The sequence below is a fragment of the Lutra lutra genome, chromosome 8 (genome assembly GCF_902655055.1).
Source record: "Lutra lutra chromosome 8, mLutLut1.2, whole genome shotgun sequence".
NCBI classification, from domain to species: Eukaryota; Metazoa; Chordata; class Mammalia; order Carnivora; family Mustelidae; genus Lutra; species Lutra lutra.
Window position 1 is genome coordinate 18,059,158 of NC_062285.1, and position 12,284 is coordinate 18,071,441.

General features: G+C 34.3%; 1 protein-coding gene across 1 annotated transcript in view; it reads left to right on the forward strand.

The window, feature by feature from the left end:
- DNAJC1 (DnaJ heat shock protein family (Hsp40) member C1) overlaps nucleotides 1-12,284 on the forward strand; it is a 223,337-nt gene that overhangs the window by 57,963 nt on the left and 153,090 nt on the right. The window contains exons 2-3 of the mRNA XM_047740450.1: nucleotides 11,624-11,725; nucleotides 12,222-12,268. Coding sequence (XP_047596406.1) covers nucleotides 11,624-11,725; nucleotides 12,222-12,268 — 149 coding nt within the window. The remainder of the gene's footprint in view (nucleotides 1-11,623; nucleotides 11,726-12,221; nucleotides 12,269-12,284) is intronic.

The window sequence follows — 12,284 nt, forward strand, 5'->3', positions numbered from 1 at the left end:
TGAGATCATGACCTGAGCCGAAGGCAGCGGCTTAACCCACTGAGCCACCCAGGCGCCCAAGAAAGTTTTATTAAGAAGAATTTATTTTGGGGGCACCTGAATGGTTCATTTGGTTAAGTGTCCGAGTCCTGATTTCAGCTTAGGTCATGATGGGCCTGGGTGGCTCCGTTGGTTAAGCGTCTGCTTTTGGCTCAGGTCATGATCCCAGGGTCCTGAAATTGAGCCCCACATCAGGCTCCCTGCACAGCAAGAGAGCCTGCTTTTCTTTCTCTCTCTGCCTGTCCCTACCCCTACTTGTGCTCTCTCTCTTGCTCTCTCTCTGTCAAATGAATAAATAAAATCTTTAAAAAATTAATGAGTCTATCAATCAGAGATCAACAAACTACAGTCCATGGCCCAAAGCCAGCCATACCTGTTTTTGAAAATGAAATTTTATTGGAACCCCACCACACCCATTTTTTTATGGATTGTCTATAACTGCTTTCTCACTACAGTGGTAGAGTTGAATAGTTGCAACTATTTTAATCTTGTGGGGAGAGACTCTTCAGCCTGTAATGCCTCAAATATTTACTATCTGACTTTTATGTAAAAAGTTTGCCAAAAATAAAAAAAACTTTGCCAACTTTTATAGAAAGTAAAATAAGAAATCTCTCTTAGGTTACCTAAGGAAGAGATTTCAGTGCTCTTTGCAAAACTTTTATGAGGATAGAGGTTGTGTTTTATTTACCACTATATCCTCAGTGCTTGCACATAGTGGGTACTCAATAAATGTCATAGCAATAAATAAAAAATCTCCAATCCATTTTACTCTCCTCAACCACAAATCCACGAGAAAGAAAGAAAGAAAGAGAGAGAAGGAGGGAGGAAAGGAAGGATGGATGGACAGACGGACGGATGGAAGGAAGAAAGAAGAAAATCCAAATAGACTTCAAGTCAAATTTGCCAAGCATAAAAATGAAGGAGAAATAGTGACTTTTTAGCCCACGTTATAATAATAATTTTCATTTACTCATAACTACTACCACACACTATAATAAGCATGTCATTCATATGCATCTTATTTCAACATCACAACTATGTTTTAGGTGTTACAGCATTATCATCCCCATTTTACAGATGAAGAATTGATATTAGAGAAAGCAGGTAACTTGTCCAAAATCACATAGCTAGCAAATGACTTAGCTATGTTCAAACCCATCTTTGTCATAAACATTATAATAAGTGGAAAGGGACTAATAACTCTAATATGATCTAGAATATAAGTAATATTTCTCTGAGATCTGTCCCAATCTCACAGCTCGCCTTTTTTTTTTTTTTAAAAGCTCTTATTTATTTTTTTTTGGTGCTCCATCCCAGAACCTTGGGATCATGACCTGAGCCAAAGGCAGAGGCTTAACCAACTGAGCCACCCAGGCACCTCCCCCCCAGTCTAACAGCTAGCCTTTCCAGGTCAATACATAAGTAAATTAGGTGAGAACTTTTTCTTTTACGTTAGCATATCTCTCTCTAGAAGAGTGGGTCATAGGGAGCAACCCATATATTTTACACATCTCTGGGTTGAGCTGTATCAGATCATTAGTAATCCTGCTTTTCAGATTCCCAGAAATAGCTGACTCCATTTTGAGGTATATAGCATATCTTACGGTAGAAGATAACCAAGGCGTGACCATAGGATATGCATAAAATAATCTTTAAAAGAGATAGCATAGTAATTGAGATAAAATTTCTTGCAGGAAATTTTTGCCATGCTACCTGTGTAACATTGGGCAGATTACTCAGCCTCAGTTTGAGTCCCAGTGTCCTCATTAAAACAGAGATAATAGTTATACTTCTCACAAAAGGCTGTAGGAATCAAGGCAATTAATAATATATATGGTGGCTAGAATAGTGCCTAGTACATAGCATGCAGTTCTTTCAATTTTTAGCAATTGCTAAAAGAAATGAATGCATTCTTTAATTTTTTAGAAATAAAATTCATGAAACATAAAATTCACCATTTAAAGTATATAATTCAGTGATTTCCAGGCTATTTACAGTGTTGTACAGTCATCATTTTCCAGAACATTTTCATCACCCCAACAGAAACTCTGTGTCCATTAAGCAGTCACTCCCTCATTTCTCCTCCCCGGTCTGTGGGAACTACTAATTTGTGTTTTCTCAATGGACTTGTATATAAAGTACAAATGTACAGTTAAAATGGAATCCTATTATATATGGCTTTTTTGTCCAGCTCTTCCCATTTAGCATAGTTTTCTCAAGGTTTATTTGTGTTGTGGCATATTTCAGTACCTTATTCCTTTTTATGCCTGAATTATATTCATTGTACGTATAGACCTATACACGTTTTGTCTATCCATGCATAATTCGTGGACATTTCGGTTGTTTTCACTTTTTGACTATTCTGCTATGAACATTTTTGTACTAGTTTTTGACTAAACACCTATTTTCATTCTTTTCAATAAATGTCTAAGAGTGTAATTCTATGTTTATTTTTTTAAGGAACCACCGAACATGTGATCAGTGTTTTTAAGTTTTAAGTTTTGATGACCTGTACTTCTCTATTTTATCTTTTGTTTCCTAATCTTTTGATGTCATAGCTAAGAGTCCATTGTAAAATCCAAGGTCATATAAATTTACCTCTATGTTTTCTTCTAAGAGTCTTATCATTTTAGCTCTTACATTTAGGACTTTGATTCATTTCCAGCTTATTTGTATTTGTAGTGTGAGGTAAGGGTCCAACTTCAGTCTTTTGCATGTGGATATCCAGTTGTCTCAACATCATTTGTTGAAAAAACTATTCTCTCCCTATTGAATGTTCTTGGCATCCTTGTTGAAAATCAGCTGACCATAGATGGATAAGTTTATTTCTGGATTCTGAATTCTTATATTGAGCTATACATCTATCCTTATGCCTTGACTACACAATCTTAATGACTGCAGCTTTATAAGAAATTTTGAATCAAGACTTGTGTGTTCTCTAGTTTTGTTACTTGTTTTCAAGGTGTTGTAGCTATTCTGGATCTCTGGCATTTCCCTATGAATTTTAGGATAAGCATATACATTTCTGCAAAATGCCAGGTAGGGTTTTCATAGGGATTGCATTGAATCTGTAGATCAACTTGGGAAGTATTGCCATCTTAACAATAGTAAGCCTTCCCATCCATGAAATGGATATCTCTCATTTTTTTAGAACTTTCATTTCCTTCAGCAATATTTTATAACTCACAGTGTAAAAATGTAACATTTTTGTTAAACTTATTCCTAAGTATTTTCTTCTTCTCCATGCTATCGTAAAAGATTTGCCTTAATTCCATTTTCAGATTTTCTTATTGCTAGTGTATGGAAATACACCTGATTTTTATATGTTGAATTTATTTATTAGCTCTGATACTTGTTCTGTGATGTTTTAGGATTTTCTTTTCTTTTTTTTTTTTTAAAGAGTTTATTTTTAAGTAACATCTACACCCAATATGGGGCTTAAACTCACAACCCCGAGATCAAGAGTTGCTTGCTCTTTCAACTGAGCCAGACAGGTGCCCCGTGCTTTAGGATTTTCTTTGTATAGAATCATGTCATCTGTGAATGGAGATGGTATTAATTCTTCCATTCCAATTTAGATGTCTTTTATTTCTTTTTCTTTTTTTATTTTCTATTTCTTTTTCTTGAGATGATTATGTGATTTTTGTCCTTAGTTTTGTTGATTTGTATATAATATTAATTTTCATACACTGACCAACCCTTGCATTCATGGTATATAATCCTTTTTATATTCTGGTGAATTTGAATTACCAAAAGTTTTTTGAGGAATTCTGTATCAATATTCATAAGGGATATTGGTCTATAGTTTTCTTTTTTTGTGGTATTTGTCTGGCTTTTGGTATGAGAATGAGTTAGGAAGCATTCCTTCCTCTAAATTTTGGAAGAGTTTGTAGAGAACTAGTGATTTATTTAACTGTTTACTCGATTTCACTAGTTAAGTCATAAAATTTTTAGGTTTGGGCCTTTTCTTTGTTGGATGTTGAGGTTTTTTTGGATTTGGGTTTTTTTAATTGATCAATTTAAAAAAAAAGATTTTATTTATTTGACAGAGAGAGACACAACAAGAGAGGGAACAGAAGCAGGGAGAGTGGAAGAGGGAGAAGCAGGCTTCTAGCTGAGGAGGAAGCCCAAGGCAGGGCTCCATCCCAGGAACTTGGGATTGTGACCTGAGCCAAAGGCAGACACTTAATGACTGAGCCACCCAGGCACCCCCTAATTGATCAATTTCTTTACTGTTCTAGTTTATCCAGTTTTTCTGTTTCTTCATAAATCAGTTTTTGTGTTTCTAGGAATTTGTCTATTCATTTGAGTTTTCTAATTGTTTGGCAAACAATTATGCATAATTTTTTCTTATTATTGTTTTTATTTCTGTAAGATTGATATCCCCACTTTTATTCCTGATTTTAGCAACTTGAAACACCTGTCTCACTTTCATTGTAGTATAGGTTTATCAGTTTTGTTGACATTTTCAGAGAACCAGCTTTTGTCCTTATTTTGTGGAGTCTCTCTGTTGTTCTGTTCTCATTTCCTTTATCTCTACTCTAATCTTTACTCATTTCTGATATTTGCTTTGGGTTTACTTTATTATTCTTTTTCTTGTTTCCTTAAGGTGGAAGGTTAGGTTGAGATTTTTTTTGTCATCAGTTGTAGTTGTAAATTCCTTCTGACCACTGATTTTGCTGCATCCTAAGTTTTGGTATGTTGTATTTTTGTTTTCATTTATATCAATACTTTCTAATTTTTACAGTGATTTCTTTTTTACTTTATATAAAATTGAATGTCATAATTTAATTTAGTTCTTGCTTAATCCTTAGTCATGTTAAGTTAGAAAAATAATTATAATTATTTACATTAATGAATTAAAACCTCACAGAATGCATAAATCCAAAAGGAAATGATATGATCCTGAAATTTAGTGACCTTTCTTGGTTCAGTCTTAATCTAAACATGACTGGGAAAAAAATTCTCCAGAGTTTTTCAGTTTTATTCTTCAGGAGCACAGTTTTCTGGCTTGTTACTATGTTCTTTTAACATGTACAACAGTTATCTTAGAGGGATATAACATAATAGCACTTTTCATTCATATCTAGGTATTTTCTAATTTATTTTTTATTTTTTGACTCATTGGTTGTGCTCATGAGTGTGTTATTTCCACATATTTGTGAATTTTCCAAATTTCCTTCATTATTGATTTCTAATGTCATTCCATTGTGGTTGGAGATTATGATTTCAGTATTTTAAAATTTGTTTCAGCTTACATTGTGTCCTAAAATTTGGCCTATTCTAGGGAATGTTCCATGTATATTCTGGTGTTGTTGGGTGGAATGTACTGTGGATATCTGTTAGGTTTGTCCAGTTGGTTTATATTGTTGTTCACGTCTTCTGTTCACTTGCTAATGTTCTACAGAATTTCTCTAGGCATTATTGAAACTGAGGTGCTGAAGTTTCCAATATTACTATACACATATTATAAGATTACTATACAAATGACCTATTTTTCCCTTTAATTCTGTTAAGTGTTCACTTTATTTTGGGGCTCTGTTGGTAGGTGCATATATGTTTATAATTGTTATATCTTGATGCATTCACCTTTTTGTCATTAATGTTTTTTGTCTCTTGTAACAATTTTTGTTTTAAGGTCCATTTTGCTTGGTATTAGTATAGCTATCCCAGCTCTCTTTTGGTTACTGTTTGCATTTAGTATTATTTTCCACCTACACACTTTCAATCACTTTGGTTATAAAATGAGTTTCTTGTAGATACCATATAGTTGGAGCATGTTTGCTTATAATCCATTTTGCTAGTTTCTGTCTTTTATTTGGAGAGTTTAATCCATTTTTTAAAGATCTTATTTATTCATTTGAGAGAGAAAATATGTGCGCATGAGTGGGGTAGAGGCAGAGTAGGAGAGAGAGGGACAAGTAGCCTCTCCATTGAGCCTGGAGCCCAGTGCAGGGCCCAATCTCACCATCCTGAGATCATGACCTAGGAGTAATCAAGAGTTGGCCACTTAACCTACTGAGCCACCCAAGTGCCCCAATCCATTTTTTAAAATAATTGCTGATAAGGAAATACTTATTTTGCCATTTTGCTGTTTGTCTTCTATTTGTTTTATATCTTCTCTTTACCTCATTTATCCCTTACTGCCTATTTTTGTGTTAGATCTGTTTTTCTACTGTACCATTTAATCCACTTTTTGTTTCTTTTACTATAGATCTTTATTTTTCTTTGTGGTTGCCATGGGGATTTCAATTAACAATTTATAGCAATCTAATTTGAATTAATACCTATTTAGTTTAAATCATATAAAATATTTGGCTCCTAGAAAGCCTGTTCCTGTTTCTTATGTAGTTATTGTCATAGATTACATCTTTATGCATGTATGCCCATAGACATTGATTTTTATTATTGTTTTATTTGACATAGATTTCTAATTATTGCTTTAATAGTTGTCCTTTAAATTGTATAGAAAAAAATTGAATTACTAACCAAAAATACACAAATGTTGACTTTTGTTATTTATCCATATATTATCTTTACCAGTGTTTATTTCTTCATATAGATTTGAGTTACTGTCTAGTATTTTTTTCCTTTCAGCCAAAGAACTCCTTGCAGCATTTCTTCTAGAGCAAATCTACTAGCTGTGAATCCTCAGTTTTTAATTGTGATATCTTCATTTCTCTTTCATTTTGGGGATAATTTCTAGATATATAATTCATAGATAAAGGTTTTTCTTGGCACTTTAAATATGTCATTCCCCTACCCTCTGGACTCCATGGTTTCTGATGATAAATTAGCTATTAATAATATTGAGAATCCCTTGTATGTAATGAGTTACTTCTCTTGCTGCTTTCAGGATTCTCTCTTTTGGTCTTTGACTTTCAACAATTTGATTATTATGTTTTGAGGTATGGCTCTCTTTGAAGTGATCCTACTTGGGATTGTTGAGATTCTTGGATGCATATATTTATATCTTTCATCAAAATTTGGCTGTCCTCATGCATTTTTTTCTTCAAATATTTTTCTTTCTCCCTCTTTCTCTCTTCTCCCTCTGGTACTTTCATTTTGTGTAGGATGGAACTCTTTATGGTGTTGCACAGGTCTCTTGGGTGCTGTTCATCTTTTTTCATTCTTTCTGTTCCTCATATCGGGTAATCTCAATTTGACCTATCTTCAAGTTCATAGATTCTTTCTTCTGCTCAGCTCTGCTTTTGAGTCCCTCTAGTGAATTTTTATTTTCAGTTATTTTATTTTTCATGTCCAGAATTTCTTTTTGGTTCCTTTTCAAAATTTCTCTCTGTTGATATTCTCAGTGTGGTGAGACATGACTCTTGTATTTTAGTTCTTTGTATGTGCTCTTGAGCATATTTTAAATAGTTGACTTAAAGTCTTTGTCCAGTAAGTTCAATGTTTGAGCTTCCTCAAGGACAATTTCTATTAATTTCTTTTCCCCCCATACTTTCTTGTTTCTTTGCATGTTTCATAATTTTTAATGAATACTAGACATTTTGAGTACATCATTTAATCAGGTTCTCCCACCCTACCAGGCGTTCTTTTGTTTGGTTTTTGTTTGGTTGGTTGGTTATGTTTATTTGTTTATTTGTTTTGGGTTTTGCTGCTTGTGGTTTTATTTGTCTAGTGACATTTTAAAATTAATTTTGTAGTGTATATTCTTTATTGTGTGTAGCCACTGACATCTCTGTTTGAATTGCTTAGTGGTCAGCTAATGATTCAACAGATTTCCTTAAAGGCTTGGACCCGGGGGGTTGGGGGGGGGGCTTAGTCTTTGCCAGTGGGTTATATGTATATATTGGGGCATGGTTTCACCACTCAACTAGGTTTACAACTCTCTCTCAGCTTTCACTTTCTGCTGTGTCCAATCTAAAGATCAGTCAGAAATGAGAATTTAGGACCTTTGCAGGTCTTTCTGAGTACATCCTCAGAAAGGATGTACTCTACCTTGAGCATGCACATGGTCTTCTAGTTTCCAAGGAATATATGGGAGCTTTTCAAAGCCCATATTCCCCAGAGCATCTTACTAGTCTTTCCTCCCAAGCTTTTTGATGTTTCTATTGTATGACCCAACTGCTACCCCTTGCCTCATTTTGGCACTAGCTAATAAATTTACCATTAAGTGTTTTCAACAAATGTCCTAGATAATTAATTACCTCTCTTACTTGGGAGAGTACTGAGTTTGGTAAAATAAAAGTAAGCTCTTTACACAGTCCATCAGGGAACAAATAGACCAAAACAAACAACCACAGTTAAAAACCAAGTCTGTTTTGCTTCCTTCTGCACGAGGAACCCACACAGAGAACTCAGATTGGTATTTTCAAGACTCTAACTGAGAATTAGCTGTCTTTTTCCTGATTAAGTAGTTGCCTGGCTTGAGTAGTTTGCATAGTTCAGTTTGGGTTGATTCTGACTATTTTTGCTACGTTATTTGCTGTTTTTGTGAAGGGACAGGTCCTTGGAGTTTGCCACTCTATTTTTGCTGACATCCACTGCATTTAATTTTGACAAACATATTACTTTCATAGTTGGGGTTTTTTTTTGGGGGGGGGGTACTCACTTTTGTTGTTGTTTGTTTCTTTAGAATAACCATATGTATCTTCTTTACACGGGTCATCCAAATACTAAGGTAATTCACATCCAAGTTGCCAAGGAACTGTCACATTTAGAAGGAAAAGAATTCTGGCAATTGAACCCTATAGATCTGTGTTAAAGATAACCAGTTCACCCAGGACTTTGAACAATTTGATTATTATGTTTTGAGGTATGGCTCTCTTTGAAGTGAGCCCTATCAAAAAATTTTCTTCACATGCTCGAGAGATAAAAAGCTCATCTAGCGATTATGGGAGGTAAATGTTCTAATATGCAGGTCTCTCATAGAAATATGATGTGAAATGTTAAAAAAGTTAACACACATCAGGGTCTTTACCTTTAAAATTACAGTTGAACATTCACATTGTAGTTATGTGGATGTTTTCCATATGGTTTATCAGATCATTATGAATGTAACCATTATTCTCACTGCCTTCCCAAAGCTGTAACCTCTTGTGAAGTGACTCAGTCCAAACCTACTAGCTGGATCTACCGAGCTGATGTAGGAGTCTCTGGTTCTGATAAAACACTTTTGGGGTTTGAGTTCTATTTTCATCTGTTTACCAATAGCATGAACTTGAGCAAGTTACTTAACCTCTCTCTGTCTCACTTATCTTATCAGAAAATGGGCCTAATAACAACTATAGTTACTTCATAGCTTTGTTATAAGGAAATAAGATTCTTAGAATAATTTACTAAAATTAAATACATAAGCTAGTTCCAAGTGAAGCTTATCTAGAGCATGGCTTTTAGGTAGGGAAATCCTCAAGTTTTTCTGTTCTGTCCACTTAGGGTGGAACTAATTGGTGAAATAACTGTACTGGGCACATTCTCAAGAGGAAAAAGTCAGGCAATACCTGTGTGTAGGCTGAGGCACTCATTCTTTAGTTAGGAGAGAATCATCTGTACCTACAGCTGGGTGCAAAACAAAAACATGAGGTTGGGGAACAGCATCCTAATGTGTAATGATCTAGGAGACCAGGAGGATGGGCCAAGATAGTGGGAGATAAAACTAAAAAGATTGGAAAAGACAGATGATGAAGGCACTTGGGAGTTACTGAAGGGTTTGAAATAGGAGAGCCATCTGGCTACATTCATATTTAGAGCACATATTGTGGCAGAAAAATGGAGAATTAGCATCAGCATGGCAAGACTGGAAGGAGGGGACTATAAGTTATTTTTATTTTTAAGTAAGTCATAGGTGTTCCATAATGAGCATGCATTGATTTTGTAACATGATAAAACACGTAAGCTTTATTTTCTAAGAAATCTACCTTGGGAATTTTTCTATGATATAGTCCTAATTTAATAAAATCCAAAATTCAAGTCCCAGTTAGAGAACAGTTATTAATTTGACACTTGACCTCTTTGCTCAACAAAATCTCCATCACCAATTTTCAGTGAATAATCATCCTTTTCTACTGCATGTTACCTATTAAAAGTTTGGAACACATCAACTCTATTTAGCAAATTAGAATGAAAATTTTGACTGTATTATCTTCAAAAGTTACTCTGCTAACTTTGTATCTTCTCAGTCCTCTGTAAGGCCCAAAAATATTCACACCTAAGTTGAGATTTTTAACAAGAGGGACACCCTGGAGCAGTAAGCCCCAGAAAATTGATAATGAAAATAATGGTTCATAAAGGAAAACTTGACAGACAGATTATAGTCTCACTTTACTTCTCTCCAGCTCTATTTCTTTAACAACTATTTAGTCCCAGGGACAAAGATTTTTGTTTTGTTTTGGTTTGGTTTGGTATTTTAGGCATTTGAACTTTTTCAAGTAAAGTAGTCTTAGGAGTTAATAAATTTTCAGCTATAAAACAAAATACAATTTAATAAACAATTTTGCTATCATTTTGTACCACTATGAATATGCTAGTTATTGGAATAATTTTTAAACTCAGCAGAGATAAAGTTGTTTTGTTTTTTTTTTAAAGATTTTATTTATTTGACAGACAGAGATCACAAGTAGGCAGAGAGGCAGGCAGAGAGAGAGGAGGAAGCAGGCTCCCTGCGGAGCAGAGAGCCCCATGTGGGGCTCGATCCCAGGACCCTGGGATCATGACCTGAGCCGAAGGCAGAGGCTTAACCCACTGAGCCACGCAGGTGCCCCAGCAGAGATAAAGTTTTAAACCCAGTTTACATCGTGTTCTTTTTTTTATCGTTATGTCTTTTATGCTGGCCATGTAAAACCATGTTTTCTGAGTTTATCTATACACACTGGATTATATAGAATGTAATTTTAACATCCACTTAATCCAACATATTCCTACTGAATTATTGTGACTTTTTAAATATGTTTGTACTATATTAATAATAGTGGGCAAATTTATTACTAGCAGCTAGACCATGGAAACTGGACACCATTGAAAACACCCTTGGAAGTACTAAAAAAAATTAAGTACAATACATACAACTACTTCTAATTACAGTTATTTTGGATAAATACAAATGTAACTGCCTTCAAATAGGCATACTTTTGACATGGGAAATTGAGATTCCATAGGTTGTGGCTGGATGGTAAATTCAATATAAATAACAATGAAGAAACCACATATGGTAAGCGTGGGATTCAGAAATTGGCTTTAAGATTCTCAAATAAATAAAGATCTTCTTTGAAGGCACATGGATGTATTAATTTTTAATTTGTTTCTTTTTGATCTCTTAATTACTGAAAAAGATTTATTGGTTAATTTTAGGAAGGCAAGTGTTTGAAAAGTTTTGCCAAACACTGTCTTCTTTAAATGACTGTATGGTAATGAAAAGTTAAGAGGAGAGCCAAATTAGATTGAATAATTGTTCAGTCATGTGGGTCAGGCTAGTTGCATAGCCTGGTTGTTAGACTGATTGCTCAAATTACATTGCCTGGGGTCCTGCACTTGGTTGGCTGTCTTCTCAGATCTTAACAAGGTTCTGGGAATTTCTTTTTCTGACAACGTTTGCTTTGTGTTTTTCCCCTCCCCCTACCACCTCCAGGATGCTTCATCTGCAGACATTAGAAAAGCATATCGTAAGCTTTCACTGACTTTGCATCCAGACAAGAATAAAGATGAAAATGCAGAAACTCAGTTTAGACAAGTAAGTGAAGTGTGCTGTTATTATTTATATTTTATAACAAATTTATAAATAAATATTTTCTAATAGAAATAGTAACTTATATGTAAAATAATTCTGTTTGAAAATGGGGTTGTAGTTTAGAAATAGAATGCCATGTTCACTCAATTTTTTACAAAATATCACCATCATTTTTTATATTAGAATCTCTGAATTCTTGGAGGGTCATAATTGTCATAATTTTCTTGTCTAAATTACAGCTTTTGCTTTTTAAAAGCACATTTTAACATAATTATTACTTTTGCATCTTTCACAAAGATGTATTTTGGTATCAAACATTTTTTAACCTCTTAAGGTTCTACTAAAAATAGAAAATGTTACATATAACTAAGATTATGTCTGTTCATCGTATATATGAGCACGTAGGGTTTTCTGCTTGTGCATTATAGTGTGTTCACCTTCCTAAGTGATTTCTTATAGCTGAGAGTATTTTTATTTTAAAGTAATGCTTTTATTTTAGTTGGTGGCCATTTATGAAGTTTTAAAGGATGATGAACGAAGGCAGAGGTGAGTGTTCATTTCT